This window comes from Pseudopipra pipra, chromosome 12 (assembly GCF_036250125.1).
Source record: "Pseudopipra pipra isolate bDixPip1 chromosome 12, bDixPip1.hap1, whole genome shotgun sequence".
In the NCBI taxonomy this organism is placed as follows: domain Eukaryota; kingdom Metazoa; phylum Chordata; class Aves; order Passeriformes; family Pipridae; genus Pseudopipra; species Pseudopipra pipra.
Genome location: NC_087560.1, coordinates 8,082,458 through 8,107,056, shown reverse-complemented (window position 1 = coordinate 8,107,056; position 24,599 = coordinate 8,082,458). Strand labels below are relative to the sequence as shown.

At 37.2% G+C, this 24,599-nt stretch overlaps 2 protein-coding genes across 8 annotated transcripts in view; one reads left to right on the top strand and one right to left on the bottom strand.

The window, feature by feature from the left end:
• The window catches only part of LOC135420843 (GPI mannosyltransferase 3-like), a 7,950-nt gene extending 4,673 nt beyond the window's left edge, over positions 1-3,277 (top strand). Inside the window, exons 8-10 of the mRNA XM_064668731.1 lie at positions 1,114-1,324; positions 2,038-2,218; positions 2,786-3,277. Coding sequence (XP_064524801.1) covers positions 1,114-1,324; positions 2,038-2,218; positions 2,786-2,917 — 524 coding nt within the window. The 3' untranslated portion in view covers positions 2,918-3,277. The remainder of the gene's footprint in view (positions 1-1,113; positions 1,325-2,037; positions 2,219-2,785) is intronic.
• CCPG1 (cell cycle progression 1) lies at positions 1,113-24,599 on the bottom strand. 7 transcript variants are annotated; one of them, XM_064668727.1, is made up of 12 exons: positions 24,489-24,599; positions 20,389-20,460; positions 17,669-17,783; positions 16,663-16,742; positions 16,279-16,486; positions 15,242-15,337; positions 11,961-12,215; positions 11,167-11,178; positions 8,420-8,541; positions 5,934-7,357; positions 3,924-4,012; positions 1,113-2,668 (listed from the first exon to the last, which is right to left on the bottom strand). In XM_064668727.1, exons 2-12 carry the CDS (start codon positions 20,446-20,448, stop codon positions 2,631-2,633), a joined length of 2,499 nt encoding a protein of 832 aa, XP_064524797.1. In that variant the 5' UTR covers positions 20,449-20,460; positions 24,489-24,599; the 3' UTR covers positions 1,113-2,630. The 7 variants fall into 7 exon arrangements, with proteins under 7 accessions (XP_064524797.1, XP_064524793.1, XP_064524795.1 ...); XM_064668723.1 differs by lacking the exon at positions 1,113-2,668 and having other exon boundaries at positions 3,266-4,012; XM_064668725.1 differs by lacking the exons at positions 1,113-2,668; positions 24,489-24,599 and adding an exon at positions 23,753-23,774 and having other exon boundaries at positions 3,266-4,012.

The window sequence follows — 24,599 nt, the reverse complement described above, 5'->3', positions numbered from 1 at the left end:
TTAGTAAAGAAAAAAATACAAAAGTTACTTCTGTTAATTCAGTGGTTACAAAAAGGTCTTAATTGCTCAAAACATTATAAATAAAAGCAGAAAAAAAAAAAACCACATGAATTTCAAAGTAATTTCCGAGCACACAAATATAAGCTCAGAGCATTTCACAAAAGCAATAAAAAAAACCTCAAAATGCCTCTAATAGAATGTTTCCACTTTCATTTAAACCACAAACTTATTTGTGGACTTTGTTTTCAACCAAGATAAAGACAATTTGTTAAAACAGACCAAGTGAAGACTAATTTAATTTGCTTGTTACTGACTTCTGGAGCAGGCCTATTGTAGCTTGTTTCTTGTGATTCAGTACAGGTAGTCACAAAGCTATGTAAAATATTTTTATCTCCTGATGCTGACAAGCACATGACTTAATAAGAGTTTCCAGACTGGCTGCAACACGAAGCTGTTGCCTGTGCCATGTTCATCTAAGTTGTGGTTGTGAGAAACACGTTTCTGCAGTGATCTCCCACCAGGAGAAACATCTTTTCCCATTATTAGCTCCTTCAAGAAAAGTGGGGGGAAAGGGGCAGCAATGGGAGATGAGAAAAAATGGAGGAGTGTGCTCTTCCAAGGACAGTAGCTCAAAATTTAGTAACAGGAAGGGAATGCTGTAGCTTTCAGCATTTTGGAGAAAAAGAATACACAGCCATGTACATGTAGGCACCATTTATTCTGGCTCTACTCAGACATGCGTGAATCAGAACACAGCAGTAAGTTGCCACATGCCATTCATCCATATTGAATGGACTGTTTTTCACTATAAGAAACTAAATTCTAAAGTCTAAAGAGACAAAGCACTGGTTTGAAAATAGTATTTCTGTACTTCAGAAGACAGGTGTGGGCTTAAGATTTACCCTGTTAAATCCAAGAGTTGAAAAGGGCAAAGTCTAACCTTTGAATTTCCATTCCAAGAGTAAAGACTCAAAGAACACTGTAGTAAAGTATCTGAAAGCAAAGCACTGTTATTGACTGAGTAATGGTTTGCCAGTATATTATGGTACTTTCAAAAATGTGTGAAACTTTAGTACTTCTTTATCTCCCAAACTTACTCAAATGTTTCTACAGGATATTCTTTGAAACACCTGAAAGCATGGAAGAAATCTGCAGTAAGTTTCCTGCTCTTATCCAATCTGCTCCCAGCCCTGTATACAGGCTTGATTCACCAGCGAGGCACTCTGGATGTTATGAGTCCCATACAGCAACTCTGTCATAACTCTGACCAGTCACAAACCTTTGTCTTCATCATGATGCCGTGCCACTCTACTCCACTTTACAGGTATTGAAAGAGTTAACAGTGCACTATATTAAAATCCATACACTTTATCAGAAATTAAGATTTCTTTTTCTAAAGCTTAATTGAGAAAGATAAATGTTTACAGGAAGAGTTTTGATTTTTCATACAGTTAATACAGAACAAATAGGGGACATAAGCCAAATGTTTATACCACAGAATAAAATTCAGCATCTGAGCTTTATTCATTTTTGTAATAGCTTTGTATGAGGATATGCAGTTAATCTAATGACTTCTCCAAGTACATCACACTGCTTCATTATGGTACTAATTGTTACAATCAAACTGTATTAATTTTACATTTACTTCTGCTGCTAGGTAGTAAAGAAATACAATTACAGTGACTGAGATCTTTATTCCAAAAGCTTGTGCAGTAGGTCCTGGCAAATAAACAAAACGTTAAAGTGAAGCTGATATGGAAAAGTATCTTTTTAAGAAACTGATGTTGTGCAGATGGTATTTTTATTACGATAAAATTTCTCTGAAATGCAAACAACAAAGTCACAGCAATTTGGAGCTGAATCTGCTTGTTCTACTTTGCTTTCGTATGAAGTACTGAAGGGAGGAAAATATGATTGAGAGGAAAAAAACCTAATCAATTTTGGGTTTGACTGAGGTGTCTTTTAAAGTGATGAGTTATTTCAAATCTTAGATACTGATCAGTTTATCATGAAACATGTTTTTGTTTTTCTCCCTAGTCACGTTCACTGTCCTCTAAAAATGAGATTTCTTCAGTGTCCCCCAGACCTAACTGGCAATGAGAACTATATTGATGAAGCAGATGTGTTTTACTCTAATCCACTTGGCTGGCTCAATAAGGAGTTTTACAATGACACGTTATTACCCAGTCACTTGATCCTCTTCAATGTGCTAGAACAGGTATGGTAACTGCAAGATGAAATAAGCTACTTTTGAGGATACAAAATAAATTAGAGAAGAGTTGTAGTTAAGATTTTTGAACATTATTGTCCACAACTTTTTAATAAAACACAGCTTAAATTAAAATTGAACCCTCTAGCACATGGGGTATTGATACCACTCCAGTGATATACACTTCATGTTCATATATGCCCTCTCCTCTGTGAGAATTCATGCCACAAAGTAATGTTTTATGGAATTCTCCTCAATCCATATTAAAATAAATGTGCCATCTGTTCCCAGACCTTGCACTTTTAAGCAACAGTGAAAAGCAATAATGCCTGCAGTCACAGTACCTTTTACCCTCTCAAGTCTTTAATGAAGTCCATGCACTCAAACAGTGGTGTCTGGTGAATATCCACTCCGGACAGGATCAAACAGGATAGGTACTTCTTTTCCTAGCAGGCTTTCCTAAAATAAAGGATAAAGCTTCCCAGGGACAGTTGAACTGATGGCTTTCAGAAGACTTTGGTTCTTATGCTCCCAACTGCACTTTCTGACTGTAAACTGATGTGTGTTTGTTCACAGGAAATATCACCATTTCTGGCTTTAAGGGGCTATGAGAAAACAGCCACTGTCTTTCATACTCATGTGCCTCAAGGACGAGTTGGAAGCCACATCTTTGTTTACAGGAGAAAAGCTGAAACGAATCATACCTGAAGAGTTTCTAGAACTGAGAGCTAATGAGATCAGTTTTGCACAGCAGTAACTGTGCTTAGAAGATCTCATACTGCAGAAAGGAGAGAGTAGTGAGTCTGAAACTGGGTAAGTTGAATGGGAATTCTGATCAGGCAGCCACTGGCTGGCTGGAAACACAGAAACCCCCTCCCAAAGGCAACTTCAGCAGCAACAGGGCAGGGTGGGGTTGCTGACCTACCTTACAACACTAGAAAACATTGGGAAGACCAAAGTTACCATATAAATACTTACACAATTAAAAAAGAGACAAGATTGGACCATTTTTATAGAACTGTACAGCTATGCTAAGTTTGTTTTATAAATAAAGACTTTTACCCACAATGTCTCTTTATTTTTCTTCTACAATATGCAGATATGCAAGACATTTCAAGTGTTTAAATCAGCAAGCTGATTAGAATGCAGCACAGCAAATTCTTCACAATTCAATTGGCTCTGGAACCACCCCCCCGAAGACAGGAAGCAAATATAAGGCTACAAACACTAACAAATACATTACCACAATGTAGACTTATTTTCTGAAGGATGAGATGAAGTTAGTATATCAAACATTGGAGTTAATAGTTGGTACATTATGCATGGTTCAAGCTTCAACTACGCTACTGGAATGCAATTAAGCATATTTTTCATACACAAGTCATTGCATGCCTAGTTTCTGCAACAATACTGCTGGCACCCAAACTATCATCACTTCCAAAGAACAGTTAAAGCAACGGTACAGAATATGCAAATTAGAAAGCTTGACTTCTGCCTGTTAACAAAAATGTGTAAAAATCAAATTATTCAGGAAAAAAAAACTTGCATCTTGCTGCTTTGTTGAAAAACGATTAGTTTCCAGAGAGGATGTGAATTCTAATCTTATTTTTACAATAAATTACTCAATATTTTGGATCAAAGGGTAGTTGCCCCAATTCTATTTCAAGGTTTGCCATGTGTCTTCCATTAGTGCGACCATGTTTATGCCATTTACCTTCTCTTTTATTACGGTGATGGTACTTCTGAGCTTGTTTGTCATGTCTGGAATTTTCAGTTTGTGTAAAAGAAGGTCTTTTAGGTCGACTGCAAGGAGTAAACAAAAGCTTATTACTACTTTTATGAAAGCATCTATCTAAAAGCATTTTGAAACACAATTACATTGTCAAGAGCGGCTTTTAACATGCAGAGGTTGACAGAAAACAAAATCAGTACTAAGCAGTCCTTTCTCTTGTAAGCAGCATGTGTGAGGGATTTGTTTGTTTAAATCACCAATAAGGCAGTATACATAAAAGAAATGCTTTCTAAAAATAAAAATGCTCTGCAGTTGGTTGCCCAAAGACCTTTTTAGAATAAAGCCAGGTAAACACCTATTTGATTATTCCTACTGTGATGGCTTGGGTGAGGTCTCAATCTACTTTTCAGTTACTCTCTTACACTCTGCTCTACAGAAATAATGAAAACTTTACAGGCACTTAGGAAAGGATGCTTTGAGTAAAGATGGACACTTAGAGGTTTTCATGTACAGTAAGTACATTTATACAGAGGGACAGAGCACTGGCAAAACACTGCTGCTCATCTGTTGCAGTTTTTTATGCAAACAGTCCCATTACCCTACAGGCTGTTACCATATGACTACTGTTTCTAGCCTTCTGCAAAGTTAAATTAAGAATATTTTCATCACACAAACTTTTGTATAATACTATCAGTAAATGAATTTGCAGTTGTTTTTCTGCAAACTAAAATAAATTCTCAAAAAACTAAGTATTTAATTAAAAATTAAAGTTCTTTTTAATAATAAATTAAGAATATGTATTTGGACTGTAAATAAAAACATAAATATGCATTTGCCAAAACTACATATTAAAAAGGCTACTTGGTAGCTGATAATAGGATTATCATCCTCATGGTTCAACTTTCTACAGGAGAAAGTACTACCTCACGTAATATTTAGAAACCCCAAAGTATTTGATAATTCAGACTTCCAGCTGCAATGAAAGGCATGAATTAATAAGCAATACAAACACAAAAGAGAAACCTGACTGAAGAACTGCACCTTGATCTAAATAGTAAATACGCTTTGCACTAAATACCAACAAAACAAAAGGTTTGTTATGGCTACAAGGACAACTTCTCATGTATTATAAATGAGTTTATACATTGCATTTGTTCTTACCTGATCAGAATAAACACTAGCACAAGGGACTATATAGCCAATTTTGTAAGACAAATGGTAAGTATATATTTCATGTGGCTTTTAATAAGTAGTCCAGAAAAGACAAGTTCCACACAGTATACTGAGGCTGCTTGCTAAACCTGCTTTCACCAAAGTGTCTGCAGTACTAACAGTCTACCACATGTATCAGCTTTGGGCCAGCCAGGCTGCACACCACAAGTGCCCTGTAGAAGCCCTGAGAATACCTTTAGATACAGGAAAGTTACACAGGATTCATGCCAAGGACCTTTGTAAGCAAGTCAACAAAATTTAGTCAGGGTCAGGACCTGGACTAAAGCCTGCTATGTGATGAACTCTGCTCTGGGCCTACAGACAGCTACAAGAGTAGTGAAATTCCTGAAAAGCCAACAGGGAATATACCTGTCAGAACAGGACTCAGACTGCTCAAATATATTCAAAAACCTCATTCAGGGAAGGACAACAATAAAGTCCTAGTTAATGCTCCTTCCAAGACAGTTATTCATTCCATCAGGCAGGCAATGAGAGCTGTTCAGTCTAAGGAAATCCTACTGACAGTTACACTGTTTTCTAAAGAACCCAGCAGAAATATTAGATTGTGCTATTTACACACACAAAATTTATATGTAAGGTACTACAGATCCACTTCATGTAACACAATTAAGTATTTCCACTGAGTCCTTCAGAAAGTCTTCTAGTGTCTATGTCTATCTATCTACCCTCTTGAAGAGCATCTATTAGAACAAGGAGACTGCTTGTCTTTACAAAAACTAATTCACTGTGTTATCAAGTTCAGGAAACATAGAAACACACCTGGGTCCATACTGGGGTGAATTATCATAATGGAAGTAGTATCTGTAGACGTATTTGTCCAAATCCTCAAAAACCTTCTCATTATTACTCTGGTATTCCTTCATATCTTCCAGGTAATCCTTGACATCATTGACAAAATCAGTGAACAGCATCTGGTCATGTATAAATAACCCATTATGAAAAAACTTATTGATGAAATTTTCTAGTTCTCTCCAGTGATGAAAGTTATGTACAACTTGTTGCAAATACTTCTTCATTAGCCGATTAAATTCATCCACCCTGATAGGATCCGATACTCTGTTAAAGAGACCAATGAATTCCTGGTGAGCACATTCAAAAATACCAGAGCAGCCCTTCGGGGCAAAGTGGTGTTTTCTATTACACAAGTCATCATTGAGACATTTCTGAGAATCTGCATCTTTTTCAAATGTTGTAAAATGATGTTTTCTTCCACTTTTGAAATCTTTTGGCATGTTGGGTCCCCTGTAATGTGTGTGCTTCTGATTCTCGTAGGAGTTATGGTCTCGGTAAAAAGTTCGAGCTTTCTTGTGTGCCTCGTATCTTTTATCATTTGATGACTTCTTTTCATCAAAGATGTTTTTTGTGCTGTCTTTGAAGTGTCTGAATGTAGACTTTACAGAATCAGTGAATTTTTTCAAGTTTTCTTTCACTGCTTCTTTAGCCTGCTTAATCTTTTCTTTATGGTGTCTTACAAACTCTTTCGTGGAATTTTTCATAGCATCAAAAGTTTCTTTAACTGAACCAAAAAATGATTCCTTTGATTTCTTTCTAGTCTTACTTTGCCCTTTAGCACCTTTCTTTTGTCCATTTTCATAAAAAATTTCTTGTTTTTCAGTTTGGTCTTTTGCTTCAACATACAGCTTCTCCCATAAATCAGAGCGTTGTTGCTCAAAGTTCAGCTTTTTCTCTAGTTCTATTAGTCTTCCTCGTAGAGTTTCTATTTCCTGATTTTCTCTTAATGTATCATCATCATCATCATCATCATCATCATTAGCACTGTCAGGTGTTTGACGAGAACTTAACTGTTCCAGTTCTTTTTTCAGAGCTTCTGTAACATGACGTTCTTTGTCCAGTTCTCGCCTTAACATCTGTGCCTCTGCAAAGAGTGTTTCCTTTTGCCTGAGAAAATTGTTGTTTCTTTGCTTTTCCTCTTCCAAATGTTCCCTTAGTTTCTGATTTTCCATTACAATAGATTCAGTGCTAGTGCCTTTATCTTCTAAGTTTCTAATTTGTTGTCTTAGCTTCCTTAATTCTTCCTGAAGTGAGGCCAAAGCTTTTTCTTCCTTCTCTAGAGATTCTCTTAAGTGCTGATTTTCTGCAGCAAGGCTTTTTTTTTGAGAATCGAAGGATTTCTTCTCCACCTCATTAAAGGTCAAACACGTGGCAGGATCTCCCTTGAGTGACTACAAGAAACAAAAAGAAAAAAAGCAAAAATACTACAGTGAGAACTGTTACAATTTTAGCTAGAAAGATGAAAAACCATGGTAGCCCAAACAGAGTTTACTTGTCATTTTGGATGCAGTGAAACATATCACAGCAGGATGCAAAAATAGAGCTGGTTTGTTTATCTCAGCTCAGTTTGTTTATCACACAAACACTTTCTTGGCAACAAAGACCATGTGAGAGACTCCCTCTTGCAACCAGAGGTCATCACCCCTCGCTTGTAGTGGTTTAACTGGCTGAAGGATAGTCAGTTGGGTACATGAACTGTAACATCTTAAAAGGAATTCAAGATGTGCATGTTTGCTGCTGATTTATGTTCAGCAAACTGGATTTACAGATTACAAATCCAAATAAATTAGAAGTATGGGCATTCAACAATTGGGGCAGAACTTCGTGCACTGATTTTGAACCAAATTAGTGGCTGAAAATACATGTTCATGTAACTATATTTTAACACAAAAGGATCTCCCCAGTCTGTTGGCACCAGTGACAAGCTCTAGAACATACTGAATTATGTATAAATGCTGTTTACAGCCACATAAAAGAAAACATAAAAAAAAAAAAAAAGATAACACACATACACAAAGCACTCCCTAATCTTCTCTGTGACTGAGGTAACAGTAAAAAAACAAAAGTACAAGTAAAGTATTTAAAAAATTAATAACCATTGATAATTTATAAAGTAAATTCACAAAACCTGTAGGTTCAGCCTGTAACAGGTCTTTAGCAGCATGTTCTACTTCTGCTGTCTTTATTAATGACAATCTGGCATTATGTCCCAGGAAAAGAGACAGTCCCTGTGTCCAGATAACTCCTAGACTACATAAAACACAGTATGTTTAAACAAATTTGATCAACATAAATCTCTTTCAAGAATTCAAGAGAAAGAAAAACTATGTTCTCAGAAAGAATTTACTAAAGACAAAAATTTAATGGATTTGTGTGATAAATTAATTTCACTGTGTAAAATACAGACATAATGACAGAATAATGCAATGACTTCAAGCTAAGCTCAAACCTACCCCCACTTTGTGGTGCACTTGATCTCCTTGCTCTTGTTGGCACTGGTAAAGGTCATCTTTCATATCTTTGAATTCACGTGTCTTTGTCACCAGCTGCTGCCGTTTCTGGATCTGGACTGTACCTACAAAGATAAAAAACTTTCCTTTGATAGACTGACTCAGAGTAAGTATCAGAGGAACAGAGGAACCTAAACATCCTCTTCATTCTCTCTGCAAATTCAGAAGCATTCTTACCTTACCATTTCTGCCCAGTACTTACTAGTAACTGTTTAGCTGTAACAAAATAAAGATTATAAAACCACATTGTTACATACCAACTCTGTTTCTTCCAATAATAAACAATTTCTCAGATCAAAAAATTAATTACTACACTGGTTTTTATTTGATGACAAATAAAGGAATTTTGGAACATTACACAGAAACAAGCTAGATCCAAAACAACAGAAGTTGTGCAGGAAAGAATATGTGTGACTTCTTTGTAATTTTTTTAGTAACGTGCAACTCAACCAGGATAAAAGGAAGACCACTGATCCATGCATTATCCACTTCAGAACAGCAACTCTGACTGTTAAGTAAACTTACATGAATAAGACAGTATTAGCACAGTATTTAAACTTTCATGCAGAAACACAACTATGGCACACTGCTCACAAAGCAACAAGTACTGCAGGCCCTGCCTTGTCATCCTTATCCATGAGCAAAGGCTCAAGAGTAAGCAAATATCCTGTTTTTCACTTGTCAGACAAAGGCTGAGACACTGGTTTTCAGAAAAAATATCTTCACTGTACTAGACACCACTTTTTTTTTTGTCAAGGACAACTTCTTGACTGGTACTTCCCCACCTATGCATGTGTTCCCTAAATCCTCACACTGATGCAGTTTTTATTTATTTGCTTTTAAGAATCTCTTGAACTGAGTCTAGAGCAGAAGGCAACAGCAATTTTTAGGTATTTCATTCAAAACCAATGCAGCACGTGCAGAGTTCCATTTCTGTATTTAAAGGCAGGAGGAGATGTATTGTTAAACAGAAGAAATACTATAAATACTATTACACTGAAGCATGTTGTGCTCTCTTAATTTTAATTTAACCTACTGTCAAGTGTGACCTTAAGAACAGACAGTGCTATATTAAACCAAGTTGAACTTCAATAGTTTAATTCAGCTAAGGGGAAGCAATGTTTTTGCAGAAATGATTTTAAGTTTGCAGAGTCCTAGCAAATACTTTTTGGAAGCATATATCCTTGCACAGGTTAGTTCAAAAATACTGACAGTAACTTTGGTTTTAATTTTTATGTTTGACAGGTACTTTTGAAGAATTCCATTGATCCTAACAATATGAAGACTGCATCTGAAAAATCATCATTTAGTGTAAAGGGTTCATGCTAAGAGGAGCCTGAATTACAGAAAAACACTTAAAGCTCTTTTTCTCCCCTTATCAAAAATCATAATTTAGATACAGTAAACTAAAATGACATTTAGCAACACTGAAAATGAACATAATGAGGTGCCATTCCTCAGTAATTGGTTTGTGTTTCCAGCTGGTACTCTGAGTCACAGTATCCTTCAGATTCTTTAAATAATCTATCCAAATCCCTTGCATTAGAGCCATAGTCCCCTTTGCAGATTCTGGCGAAAGAAAAATATTTAATATCTGAATCTCCATAAGGAGACATTTTTCTGGCAAGGACTTCCTACTTAACTGTAGCTTTACCTGGAAAGCTTGCCCTCTTTCAGACCTCTTTCCTAGAGCATGATAAAGCCAGTTAACTCAGTTTAATACTGATTAGGATAAAGTTACTGATTAAGATCTAATCCTAGTTGCTTTCTACATCTCAAAGTCTTAAAGGGGTCCTAGATCTTGAGCTAAAGGGAAAACACTATCCTGATATCAATCCAAAAAAAGAGAAGCAATTTCATAAAAAGTAACCCTTTCCAACCCTCTTCCATGACAATCACCCTAACGTTACAAGACTGATGAGGAAAACATTCATTCCAAGCCGAATCATGAAAATGCAAAGTAGGGAGATGGATCCATCTCTAAGGAGATGGATTTCTCTTTGCAAGTCTGTGTTTAGAAAAAACCTAAAGCACAGGAAGATGGAAAGTAGGATGTGATTTCCTTTCTAGTGGTAGAAAGATCAATTATCACATAACCATGGAGAACTTTAACTTGAAGCAAAAACTAAAGCCACACAGTTACTTTCTTTCTGCTGAAAATGCTGCAATCACTGTCATCACTGATGACAACTTTTATTCTGAAGTACAGGTTCAATTAATGAACAAGTGAATTCCTTAATAAAGATATGACCCTGAGTTCATGTTCAAAATGTACTTCTCATCCATCCCAAGTTCTTTAACAGGATAGTATTTATCATTAACACTAATTTAAATACAGTGTGAAGTGACTAACAGAACTGAAATCTCAAGTTACCACCACCAAGCACTACCACAGACTGGTCTAGTCATTGTGCTCCTCTATGCTTCCAACATGCCAACACACATCAATCAGTTTTTGCACTAATTACTACTACCTGCTGCAACTGCTACATAAAAGTGTTTTACATTACTGGATTAGTCATTCCTATAATCTCACAAATACTAGCAATTCTTGAGACCTGATTTATCATTTTATTTTTTTTTAATGTAAATATGCATACATATATGGATGTGTGTACACATATATACAATTTAAAAAGTTAATCTGAATGCAAGCACAGCATCCAAAATAAGTCATTCATGGCTCTTACCTTCAGGTTTACCTAAGAATAAAAAAATTGGTCAAGTGAAAATTAGTATAAATCTCAAAATAACTGTCAAAACTTAGATCCCTAAAAATCAGTCAAAACCAAATCCAATGAGAATCATATTCCCAGTCGCCATCTGAATGTCATGTCCTCTCTCACTTTTATCATAACACATGCATCTTAGAAAATCAGGAATGCACTAGGTAGATTCACATATGAATGAGTTCTGCTGCTTTGTTACATGCAGTAACAGTTTATGTAGTGTTTAACTTTAGGCAAGCCACTGAACACAGAAAAATTGCTGCTATCCTGGATTCCCTAAATGACTCTGGAATTGCAAGGACAAACACAGCACATTTTTCTCAGAGAAAAATATTGATACTACGAACTCCTGTGAAAAATATGACTTGCTCTTACATTTACCAGACAAGTACATATGGGACAAAAGCCTGAAATGACTCTCTGAATGCTGTTAGGAATGGTAAGCACTACCACAAATTTATTCAAAAAGAAAGTATGTGGAAAATGAAGGGTACACACTGCATTATGAGAACAATAAGAAATTTCTATCTGGAAGGGCAAGCAAGACATAATTTCTATTTAGTTACTTTAATTTTGAAGTAGTTTGTATTAAACACAGTTGCACCACTGAAGGACCTCCCTGTATTACTGATTCATTAACAGTTGTTTTCTCTCATTTTTAGGTTTAGGTTGTTAGCAGAGAACGAGAAAAGCTATCAGAGCCACAATAAAATGCAACATGTTGATTCTGTGTATTTTGCCTGCTAGGAACTCACCATAGAAGTGCCCAAAGCCCATGCTGATTGCAATCACCAAGGCCAGGACGATGCACCTGTTAAGGCCACTGCTGAACTGGCGCTGGGGCTGCTCCTCCCTGGGGGGCTCAGCCTCCGGCTCGGCCGGGGACGCGCCCTCGGCCTCGGAGCTGGACACCAACCTCTTCCGAGGGCGGCGCTTCCGCACGGCCGGACTGGACTGGCTGCTGGTCTCGTCACTGCTGGATTCCTCACTGCTGGCCTGAGATGGAAAAACTGAAAAACAGCAGAGAACAGTATTTAAAATGCATTAATTGTAGCTTTAAAAACCGACCTGAGCATCAAAATCCATCACGTTTATGCAGAATGTATTTGGCATTTATCTTAGAGAACATAAATAAAACAAAATTAAAATTCTCAGTGTTATATTTTGTGCTCGATGTTATCAACAGACTGCATCATCTCCAAAGTTAAAAATTATTTTTTTAAAGGAAATTATAGAGAATCAAGAAAACATCGTTAAAAAGCTGTACAGCACTTCCATAAATCTTACCACTAAATCATTAGAAAGTGTTTCTTTCAGACAATTCCGCCTCTTAAAGCACCTACATGTACTGCCTCTGCAAATTCTTGTGAAGTAGAAAGGTTAGGAATTCAGTTTTCCTTCTCTTGCACCTATGAAGACTGAACTATTTAATAATAAAAGAGCAACATAAAGGCTTGCTAAAAGAAAGCCTCCTAGAAGACAAACATGGTTTTATTATATTCTCTCAAAAAACTTCATTCTGTGACCTACATGCAGCTGCAGACAAAATTCCACTAAAATTCTATTAATGTAGCTATTAGAAATATTCAAAGTCAATATACAAATTTATTTAAATACACAATTTTGTTTATTTTTAATGTCTGCCACATACTACCTATTAACATCTTTACCTGCCTTTCAAAAAAGCCATTTTCAACCACTGTGCTGCACAGGAAAATAACTGCTCAGGTGCTTTTCTGTTTGTCCTTCCCTAACACTCCTAATCCAAAACACTTTTATTACCTGACTGATGTTTTGGTAAATTGAATTGGTCAAGATCTGAGCTAAGAACAAATTCTAACCCTAAAAAATATCATTTATAGCATTTTTGTAAAATTTATGATACCATTTGTATGTTCATGTGTCTGTGGCCCAAAAGCCATATATTCTAACCAGGAAAGTAACAACTGAGCTGTAATTGCTTGTTCCCATTAGTGGTACAATGTTTGCTGCATATACTGTAAATAAATTCAAATAATCCAGTGCATAAGTAATTATTATTTCATCTCCCTCCTTTAAAAGCATAACTTTCAAGTGTAAGGGGAAGCAGTAGTATATTAAAAAAGTAGCTTTCAAGTATCTCCATTGCTGTACCTCATTCACATGCCTGAAATGGATTCAATGGGATTGATCAGTGGAGCCTCCAGCATATGACAAAGTGCTCCTGCTCGGACACTAAATTTGCTGCTCACAATCACACAGTACTAATGTCCCTTCTAGAAATATGGTTGTTCATTCTTATATCAGAGATCATCACTCAAAATGTAAAAATATAAGTACAGAGTTACTGTCCTTGAACAGTTCACAACTGAGAAATCATTTGTTTGAGCAAAGCCATGCACACATCACTGAACAGACAAGAATGCCAAGCAGTGCTAGCTATCACTATAAAAAAGCATTACCACTTAAGATTCTTCACTTAAATCACAACTTGATAGAAGTGATTACATCAAGCACAGAAAAGATTACCAACTAGTATATGGAATACATGTCTAATTTCTGAGTCCATGGACAAGCAACATGCCAGATAATGGAAGACAGCTTTCCCCCTTCCTAAAAAAATCCATTTTAGTCAATTAGTCAAGCCAAACCAACCAAGCAGACTTTGCAATAAAGACAAATCACTTAAACAGCGACTTAGATATCCAGACTCTTAAATGAATTTATATAGCTTGGTACAGAAGGACACTATTTTAAAATCAGTCATTTAAGCAGATGCACACTTCCCCAGTCCTGGAAAATAAAGACAAGCATTCAGAATGCATTACTAGAATGCAGAGGTCAGACATTACAGAGGAATATACAGGACAGACTTAGTAAGACAGGTGTTACTATTGCTTATCTGTGGGGTTTCTTGGGGGTTTTCAACAACTGAAGAAACTTAAACACGAGGAATACAAAAATGGTTTAAGGAACAATCTGCTTCTAGACAAATGAGAAAATCTTTGATATACACTGGACAGCAAAGAATAGAAAAGGGAAAAAAAAAGAATCAGAAAGCAAAATGCTGTAAGACACTTAGAGCCATTCATAAGCACTTACTGGCAAGTTGTCAACAGCAATTACACTTTTAGACCAGCACGACCCTGTCTTACAGCTGCTGTAAGGACTCAGTACAAGGCTGTGCTCTAACAATCCCAGGATGGAAAGGACTACAGATGAAACAAAGAGTGACTGCAATAGCAGTCCAAAATTCTAGCTGCTACTAAGTGTCAGATCTACACCAGAAACCAGGTGAAGTAACATCAGTTAAGAATGTGATTTTCCTTGACATTTCTGCAAGACCCGACTCAAGCCCAGATACAATTCACTGCAGCATATGAGCACTTCTGCTCGTTTAACATCATTCATGAAGCAGTATTAAAACATTTCTGTCTGCATGGTGAAGACAGTCTAAACAGGAACTGGTTTGCAAATAAAGGTGGCAGAAAATCCTTGCAGAACATTTTAGTATCTACATTAGAAAAAATCTGAAGTTTTTCCAACACAATACAAAACCCAACAGGAAGTGGATAGCAAAGATTTCCATTGCCAAAAAGTACCATGAAAATGTCAACTGCTAAAACTTTGGCATTTAAAATAATTGCAAAAGTATTCCAGATATTTTCTGCAATACTTTATCAATTGACTGAGCAGCACTAGACACCATGCTGAAATCAGCTTAAGTTAGAAGGAGGAAATTATTTTTGCCAGTCACACACTGATTTGGAATCCAACAGGAACCATTAATTTAAACAGTCAAGCACATACATTAAAACGTAGTACAAACCTCACTGATGTCTGTTCCAAATCTCCATGCAAGATTAACAGTTTTTTTGAACACCAAATAAAGCACTGACAGCTTAGCCAATTCTCCAGTGAGGACCGGCTTTCAGCATCTCTCTGGAATATCAGTACTATAAGATCAAGTCAGATTGCTACTAAAAATTGTAAGAACACTCCATGCAAGCCATAAGCAATCAGCTTTACACAAGCTGATCAAATTTAATCACACCACCTTGGAAAGGAAGACTGCGAGACACATGCTCTTTCACCTCATTTCCCCATCCCCTTACACAAACAGGAATCTTCCTCAGCTTCTCCAGCCAACTGACTTTTGTGTACAAAAACATAGAGGGGAAAAAAAGGCATTTTTAGAACTCATCCTAAAAGAAAAAAAGAAAGTCAACTAAATTTTAAATTAGAAATTAAGTCAGGTCATCCAGAAGACAAAGAAGGCAACTGCTTTGTTACGAATCATCACTGGTTATAACCAGATGCTGTCATTTTCTGTTTCCAATGGATACTAAACAGATACATAAACATTTAAGGATGCTGCATCCTATTTCTAAGATAAAACAGTATTTTAAGTAAAATCCTGCTCTTGAAATAAACTTAATTTGAAGAGTAAGAATCAGCAATACAAAACTGCTACAGAGCATAAAGGGAACAGGAAAGACCACAAACAAGCAGCCAAAAAGAATCATAGAGGAAAACTGCAGAACTAGAGAAGAGCAACACAACAGGAAGAGGTTTTTTTGTTCTTTTACAAGTTTGTTTGTTTTTAATTGAACAAATTTATTCATATCACTCCTCCTGGATATGATTATTATTCCAACCAAGTACTGAGAATATCTTATATATATATATGCTATGTAGCTATGAAGGTAAATTTTTGTAGTCATGCTGCTATTAGTCCTCATGGCACCAAAAATCATTTCTCTCCCAGATGCTCCTCATTTAGGCCAACTCTATAAAAGCCAAAAAAATTGCCAGGAGAATTTTACTTCTTCAAGATAGGCTACAAATTTACTTTCTGTTTAAAATAGTGAATGCTTAATGAGACAGATCACTTTCAAAGAAAAAGGTTGCAGACATACATTCAGACAAAATTTTAGTGTGAGGGCACCTGAAGTTTTTCTAGAGACTCCAAATACTTGGACACCATTTTTTCCCCCTCTCCACACAAAGAAGGTTCCCTAAGCAAAGACTGGTTTGGGGTCTTTTTTTGGTGATATTTTCGCACACAGTTGCTTAGTGATTTCCTGCTCTTACCAGTTTCTACATGGGAAAATGCATATTGACTGCTAGAGGAGGAACCCATGTTAAAATCCTCTGAACTTTGAGCTTCTTCACCATCTGCTGGAGCTTCCTCCTGACTCTGAGTTTCTTCTGGTTTTGGAGCTTCAAGTGTAACAATGTCAGAATCATCGCTAACAGTTCCAACGCAGGACCCATCGTCAGGAATTTTTTGTTTCTTTTCCTGAGGAAAGGGACAATGTGAAAATTACTCAGGTAATATAAATTTTAAAAAAAAAGAGATTTGTTAAAACTTTAAGAAAGGAAAAATCTGTATCTTCATTTTAATGCCTTCAAAACATTTCTTGCCATTGTCAGATGGGGCTCAGAGAAGCTTCTGAATGACAGAATGTACTTTACCTCTGGAACTGTCTGAGTTTCCTCAAATCCAGACACAGTGTTATCTACCACTGGTATCTCTTCATCATTGCTGCACTGAGCTATATAAATAAAAAGAGGAAAAAAACCACAAGCAAACAAACATGAAATTAAAACCAGTAACCCCAAATTATGCCCACACCCCATAAAATATATGTAATTGTGACAGATTTCTATTATGTGCTTGTATCAGAGGCACTAAATCTTGTTTTTAACATACTTCCATAAATATCAGAATCCAAGACACTTAAATCCAAATTCTCATACTGATCATAATGCAAGTAACCTATAAATGAAAAGCACAGGTAGAAAAAAAGACAACCCTATATTGTAAGCTGATACTACAGTACATTTTTATGCTGGGGTAATTCAAGTATTTTCCAGATATTCATTGGAGTTTCTGTGTCTAATCCTGTTTCTACATGAGACGTTAGGAATTTGGAAACATAGCCAAATTTAGTCAAGTGCACACTGAACCTGTCATGTCTGTGTTCTCACAGCAATAGTCTTAGAGCAATAACACAGCAGTAGTATTAAATTTAGTAATTAAAATAAGTGGAAGGATTTTCATTATATTAATATGCACCAGACTTGCATTTCCAACTCAAGAAATGCTAACACAGTGTCACAATGTTATTTTTTAGCAGTACAAGGATTGACTGTTCCTTCCAATTTATTCTTATTTTATCTATGACATTATAAAGGAATACTTCTTTTATCAATAACACTTCCATAAACTATCTTCCAACAGCATCAGTGCACACTATTCTATAACACATCCAAAGTATTGACAAAATGAAAGACATTCATCTATTTCAATAAAAGATACTTTTATAAAGTGATGATTGAATATTTTCCATGACACTGAGGAAGCAAGTACTTTGACAGAGGTCTGCAAAGTATAGAAACTGTGAGTTTCTAATTTTGTGCCAATGCTACAATAGATACTTATCTATTTCATGAAACGGCTCCTTTTTTAATATCTTACCTTGCAAATCAACTGCTTGCTCCTCTTCTTGCAAAGAAACATATTCTTCTGAAACAAACTCGTGATTATCATTTGTGCTTCCATTTTCTGAAGTCACTGTCTCTATGTCAGAACCCTGAAGGTGAAGAGTTTAAATGGACATTACAGTTACTGGGGTTTCCAACACTAAAGCAGGAGAAAAAGGTTACAGAGAAAACAGAACATTAATAATAAAAACAGAAGAACAATAACCTTTAAAACTGAAGAAAATTTTGAGCAAAAAAAAAGCAAGTGAAACACCAAGTCATTAACTAGAGGAAAACACCTGTTAGTGTGTAATACTCATGACCAAGGCTGAAAAAAGTCAGAGGAGGACAATTCTAGGGGGAAAAAGGACAGCAATTAAGGCATTAATTAATAACTATGCTAAGTATTTTAAATAACTATTTTTATTACCTTTATTAGACCTGTTCATTAAATGGAATTTAGAGAAACAGGGAAGGTTCTGAATATGGGATCTAATTCTTGCACACATGTCCATGTATTTTATATAAGTACACATCACCTCCCCAAAATGGAACTTTCAAGAGTACCACCATGAACATTAATAAATGCTATTACCAGGAAAAACTATGTATAACTTTCCTCCATCTCAGCTCCTGTCAGCAAATTTGAATGGCTGCTTTAATAGTACATCTTTGACACGAGGAAAACAAATATTTATACAAACTCTAAATTAGATTTCTGTCTTTAATCCAGAAAGGAGTCTTAGTTATTAGTCAGCTGCCAGTCAACAACACCCTCAGAGCACAACAGGAACTGAAGATTAACAATGCTAGGAGACCAGGGCACTAAAGGCAAACAACATGCTTGACAATTCCAAATATTTAATCTTTATATTGTAATTTTTCTTTAAAAGTACTGATGGAACACAAGTAAGGTTCTGGAAAACTACAAACATGCAAATCATAAACGAAAAATACAAAGTCACTGTGATCCATAAATAACTTGAGCTGTTTTTGTAAACAGAGATAAGTTATTTTCGCAACAGCAAGTGTGAAATTACAGTAGTAGTAATACTTCCAGATCAGTTTGCCTGGATGTCTCATTTCAGGGACTCAAGCAAACACGTATGCTTTCATTTTAAAGAGGAGACTGTACTTCACAAAGATTAGATACCTCAAAAAGAACTGCATAAGATAACTTTGTAATGTGATTGCAGAATGTATGTTCCTTTTTTAAACAGCGTCAAAAATTACCTGTTTTAGTAAGCTGTCAAACTATCTGTCTTCTTTTTGTCTATAGAAGTGTCACAATTTTAATCTCAAAAATTTTGCAGAAATTCACAACTCAATTATAAGTAACTTACTAAAATCTGAGAGAAATCTCAGGGAAGAAAATACAAACTAATTTGGGGGGTTTGGCTTGGCTGGGATTTATTGATAGGTATACAGATTTACTATGTGACAACTGTTCTCTGGTGTGAAAGAACCATTACTGTTGTTTCTTAAATTGTGAATAAGGAAAAGAATAACAAAAATTCAGTTTGCCCGGGCTCTACAACAAGGCAAACATTAGGAGTGGTGCTTAAAACAGACTATAATTTTAGCTAAAATTCCAAGAAACTGGGCTACCTGAGTATAGGGTAAGGTAGCCTTTTCTTTAAGACATGCAGGCTGGTGTGAATGCATGAACTCTGATTCACTGTATCTGTTGCTAGACCTCCATCACCCTTCCATTTCAGTCACAGCAAAGAGGTCAAGAAAAGATATTATCACCTCACTACCCTCCTACACAAAATTAGCAAGTCCTTTCTCAAGAGTAGTCCAACAATACACAGCACTGCCTCTCTGTCTAAAGCAGCCACTCAGTTCAGCACACACAGCTGTCAGTTCTCTGCAGTCACAATCTGGACAATGGCCATTTCTTGCCTCTCTTAACTCAGTGCAAAACAAATCCAGAAACGGATTCCACTGTGTCATCACCAATACAGGTCGCAATGATATGTGAGAAATTAACACTACAGTAGTCCAAATTTGTCTAAGCCACAGCTCTATCTCTTTCCTAAATATCCAAACCACTTCACTGAAGCATACAGAAGTCCACATCACCCCCTTCCTGGGTAACACCTGTGTGAAGGTACCCACCCATCTCATCCATTCTACCTCCTTCACATCCAAGATTCAAAGGGGTCTTACCAGGAGAATGCTGATAATGGCAGCTCCCAAACACCAGTACTTCCCCGTTCTTATTTCCTTGAACCAGGAAAGAATAACCAGGAACAGAAAATCTCTATGCCACAGAAATCTGTTCTGCTTTGGCTGGACAAACCCCTGCCATCCCATAACCCTGTGTTATGTTAACTCATTTAGACTGCATAATTCATTTGCGGTTACAGTGTAAAATAACCATCCCAAGAATGAAAACAAAGCCTGCAACTCAGAGCTGAGTAATCCAACTGCTGGAGTCAATTTGTAAACCCTTTCCCTTTTATCTGAGCAGAGTCCAGCAGCCTGTGCTCTCCTTTATCCTGCCTGGTGTGCAGGAGTTTTCTGTTTCTTTTGGTGACAGGATTCCAACTTGTCCATCCAGCCCAAAACAAGGAAAAGAACTTTTAACCTTCTCTTAAATACCAGCTTGCTACCAACAGAAATGGAACCAAGGCCCAACATTTATAAGCCTCAGACCAGCTCTCTTGTGCTTTTGAAACTGAGAGAACTTTACTAATTTGAAACCGGTACCTCATGATTGATGACAGTCCAGCCGCAGGAGGAATCACTGTCACTGGAATTTTCAGACATTTTCAAAACACACTGCAAGTAAAAGTAGATTCTTTTAATATGCAAGACACACAAAGCAAACACATACACACAAAGGTAGTCAATAAATCAATAATCGAAGTTAAAATCTGTCTGTAGTATCATTGTTTTAGAGATGATTCAGTATGGGAAATAATTTCTGGATTGTTACATGCACAGGAACTACAGTTTATTCAAAAAAAACACTGTGGTTTTTTTGAGAATACACAAATTAGAATCTTCTGAGACTAATTCTCTCCAACTACTGGGTAGAAGCAACGTTTTATTTCTTTCACTCCTTCCAAGTGCTCTAAAATGCACTGATTCTGAGGAAAATTAAGAGAGTACCTGACGAGTACAAAACCAGCATGAAAATAACCTGAAGTACAAATTTTAGTTGTTACAATACTACTGGGACTTTGGGAGTTATTTTCAGAAGAAAACTGCCCAGCTGCAGCTCCCTGCTTATTTTTTCCCCTTTCTACCAGGAATTTACCAGGAATACAGAATATTCATTATTGTTGCATATTCAGATCAATTTCTGAGATCCTTAACTAGCAAAATGACTTTAAAAAGAACTTTAATGCATTTCTTGTTCCTTGAAATAAAAATATATCAAGTTGTTACATAAAATTCATTATAGATTCATCTTGGTGAAAATCTTCCCAAAACTGAGCAATTTCCAATCAATTGCCTGTTTCACTGTGCATCAATGTAATAAAACAGCAAAAGAAATCATGGTTCAATAAAACTTTGGAGAATTTCAGACACCTGCTTTATTTCCCACATCTAATTACTTCCAGTATGAACACAGAGAGAAGCACCTACGTGTTTAAATTTATTTACTCTACTTTATTCTCCGTCTTTACTCCCAGTTTGTTAACACCAAAAATATACACAAATCTTGAATGAGAACATACGCCAGTATGGCCAGAAACTGGCACAACAAAATACAAAACTTTCAATTCCATTTAGCTTTCTTACAAAATACAGTAAACATCTGTCTCCTATCTCTGCATTATGGTCGTTATTGTATGTTTTTCTAAGATAATGCTTTTTTCTCATTAACTTCAATTAACATATCTACGGTACCTTTGTAAAAAAGGCAATGATGACCATAACAACCACAGTTTATAAGGCAAAAATATTCACTAATAATCAACTTTGGTATCAAACTTACAGAGAAACTGAATTTCTATGTTTTTTATAAAGCCCTAGTTTGAATATGATTGTCATTTTCCTGCAGATCTTTTTCTTCCTTCATTAGTGCTTTTCCTGGAATCTCAATTCGGGAATGTTAGGTTTGGGAGGGGGAAGTAGGGGGGATGTATTTTGGTTTGGGTTTTTTTCTATCATACAGCATATAACGATCAAAAAAATTTTTTTAATTGTGATCTATTTAAAAATCATACTTCTTCAATCTTGAAAATAACAAATGCCCAAGTGGCAAAGACTGTGTTCCAGAGTGACAATGACATCTGCTTGCTGTCATTAATTATTGTCAATTTGACCAGGCATCCAGCAGCAGCAGCATTCCTTCCAGAGGAAGGTAATTACCAGCCCCAGAACTCATCACCTGTCAGAAACATCACTGCAAAAAGTGAAGAGAACTCTTAAAGGATAACTTCAGGTCACCAGTACAGTTTCTGATACAAGTGCATCTGCAGATGTTGAAAGGGCAGATTTTAACAGCAGACTCTGTGCTGGACTTTGTAACATCTGTCTTCCTTCAGCTACTGCAGCATTTCCTCCTGGGCCCTGGCTAAGTTAACACAAATGCCATCCTGCTCTCCCTCCCCAGCCACAGCACAGACTGGCAGGTAACTGAGCACTGCAGAAACTCAGTTCTACTGAATACACATGTAAACATCCATCTTCCCTTCCCAAACACAAGTTTCAGGACCTAACTGTGTGGGTACTGACATCATCAAAAAATATTATAAAAAAGCAGACAAAGAAGCAGACAAGCAATCATTATTTTCTATTACTTGCTCACTTTGATACATGACTTTGAGTTAAAAGTTATTTATCTTGTATTCAACCAGAATATTATACTAATAGTGTGTAACTGCATACAGGTGATCAGCCTCCAAAATAGAAAAGTTTTTAGCATCAAGAAAAATAATGGAATAAAAAAGGAATAAAGGAATAATTACAAAAACACTGAGGTTTGTGGGTAGAATTGCTAAATTTAGCCAAACGATGATACACAGATAGCTTGGCATCAGACTGAAGGGCAGCTTTAGGGTCAGTGCATTCCTACAAGTACATTCACTAAACATACATGTGTAAAACAGTTATCAAAAGTAAGGCATTTTAATAATTAGTTAGCTCTAAAAGATGAAAACAGCCTAAAAAACTTTAATAAAAAAATTACCTAGGTATGGTGTTCCTGAACTTCAATCATCAGCTAAACAGCTTATTTCTGTAAGAGGTTAATAACACACATAGTCATAACTAAATCACACATAGTCAACTAAATCTGAGGTCAAATCCAGTCCCTTAAGTAAACTGAAATACAGAAGACCAATCTGAACCAAATGGCTAAACTGATCCACTCACAAAAACTTCACCAGCCTTATTCTCCACCAAATGACAAAGATCCAGTAAGAACCAGTATGCTTTTCCTACCAGCCTAAAGGTGCTGGATATGGCTGGCACTTCCTGAATGCAAGTTATTTGGAAAAAGTAGCTTTGAGCTACTAAGGAATTAAACAGACATAAAGCCTGCAAACTTCCTAACGAATCCAGATGACATGAATGGGTTCCAGTCCAATAACGGCAGGGATAACTCGAGGATACAGCAGTGTCACACATCTCCTGTAGGTCAGGTTAAGCCAGAAGGAAAGACTTAGGGAAAAAAAAAGAAAAAACAAAACCCACACCCCCAACACACAGTTTCACTGGTTTTGTATTCTCACTAGATATCTTCGTTGCCACTACTGCCACCACCTTTTTTATTTCTATCTAGTCAAAATATTATATTCATTATATTCATTATATTCAGAGTTCAACTTTAAAGTATTTGGAGGAGCAGGGATTCAGAAGTGTGAACTATTTTCCTAACCTAGTGAAATGCAAACCAGAAGCATAAGGTGTGAAAGCTTCCAGCCATATGTATTGTTGCTAACGTAACACAAGTTATCCCAGTTATCTATACAAAAATAAACATGAGATACCACATCCTATTTATCCACTGTGAAGCAGAATAAATACCAGACTCAGAAAGAATAACCACTCCAATCCAAACAAACCCTTAAGTTCTAGCATTTAAAAAAAGAGGATTTCCTAGATGAAAAAAAACAACCTTCAATAAGCATTGACAAAGATGAGTAACAGGCACCAACAGGAATGTGAATGTGTTCTGTGGAGTTTGCTGTGCTGTCACTGCAAGTAAAAACTCACAGTTCTCTTCCACAATAGCTTCTTTGTTACACAACAGAAATAAAACCAGGTTTAGAGGCATTACTCTTCAAGGTTCTCCTGCAAGTTTATTATTTCTGCTAAGTCGCAATTTTTTTTTCCCCACAGTAACATTCTTCTCTAGGAATATATTTAGCACCATACAGGCTATGATTTTCAGCAAGACCAATGTGGCTTCTGAAAGCCAGGCCACGCCAGCGCCGGACATTCCCTGCTCAGCACCCAGCGCTGCTCTCGCACAGGTGCTCCTGTTGCACCTGAACCAGAGCGCGGCGCGGGGCCAGCGCGGTTAAAGACACAGCGCCGGTGTTTATGAAACACAGCACCTTGCATCAGCCGGGCGGCAGCGGCTCAGGATGAGAGGGAAGGAAGTTGGCGAACGCCAGCGCCCAGGGCAGGGGCCGGGGCCAGCACGGCGGTGACCCCCGCGCAGTGACCCCCGCCCGGCCCCGCACAGCAGCGCGGCCGCCCCGCACGGCCCCGCTCACCCGCTCCCCGCAGCACCAACGGCTGCCCCAGCCCCGGCGCCCCGGGCTGTGCCCCGCTCCGGGCAGCCCCTGCCCACGGCAGCCCCTCGGAGCTCCTCGCGGCCGCCCCTGCGGGCCGGACCCACCGCCTACCTGAGCGCGGCCCCCGCGGGGCCCGGCACGGACGAGGGGCCGCGGCCGCCGCTGACGCCGTCACAAACAACCCGGCCCGCCCGGGCCGGCGCCTGCGCGCGGGGCGGCGCC

Bases quoted from the DNA above. Each gene is read 5' to 3' on its own strand.
- CCPG1 (XM_064668723.1), bottom strand. From the start codon at position 20,448: ATGTCTGAAAATTCCAGTGACAGTGATTCCTCCTGCGGCTGGACTGTC. The intron at 16,743-17,668 runs GTAAGATATTAA...TTATTTATATAG, and splicing joins GCAAGCAGTTGATTTGCAAG to CTCAGTGCAGCAATGATGAA. The intron at 12,216-15,241 runs GTGGTGTGATTA...GCTGTTTTTCAG, and splicing joins TCGCAGTCTTCCTTTCCAAG to TTTTTCCATCTCAGGCCAGC.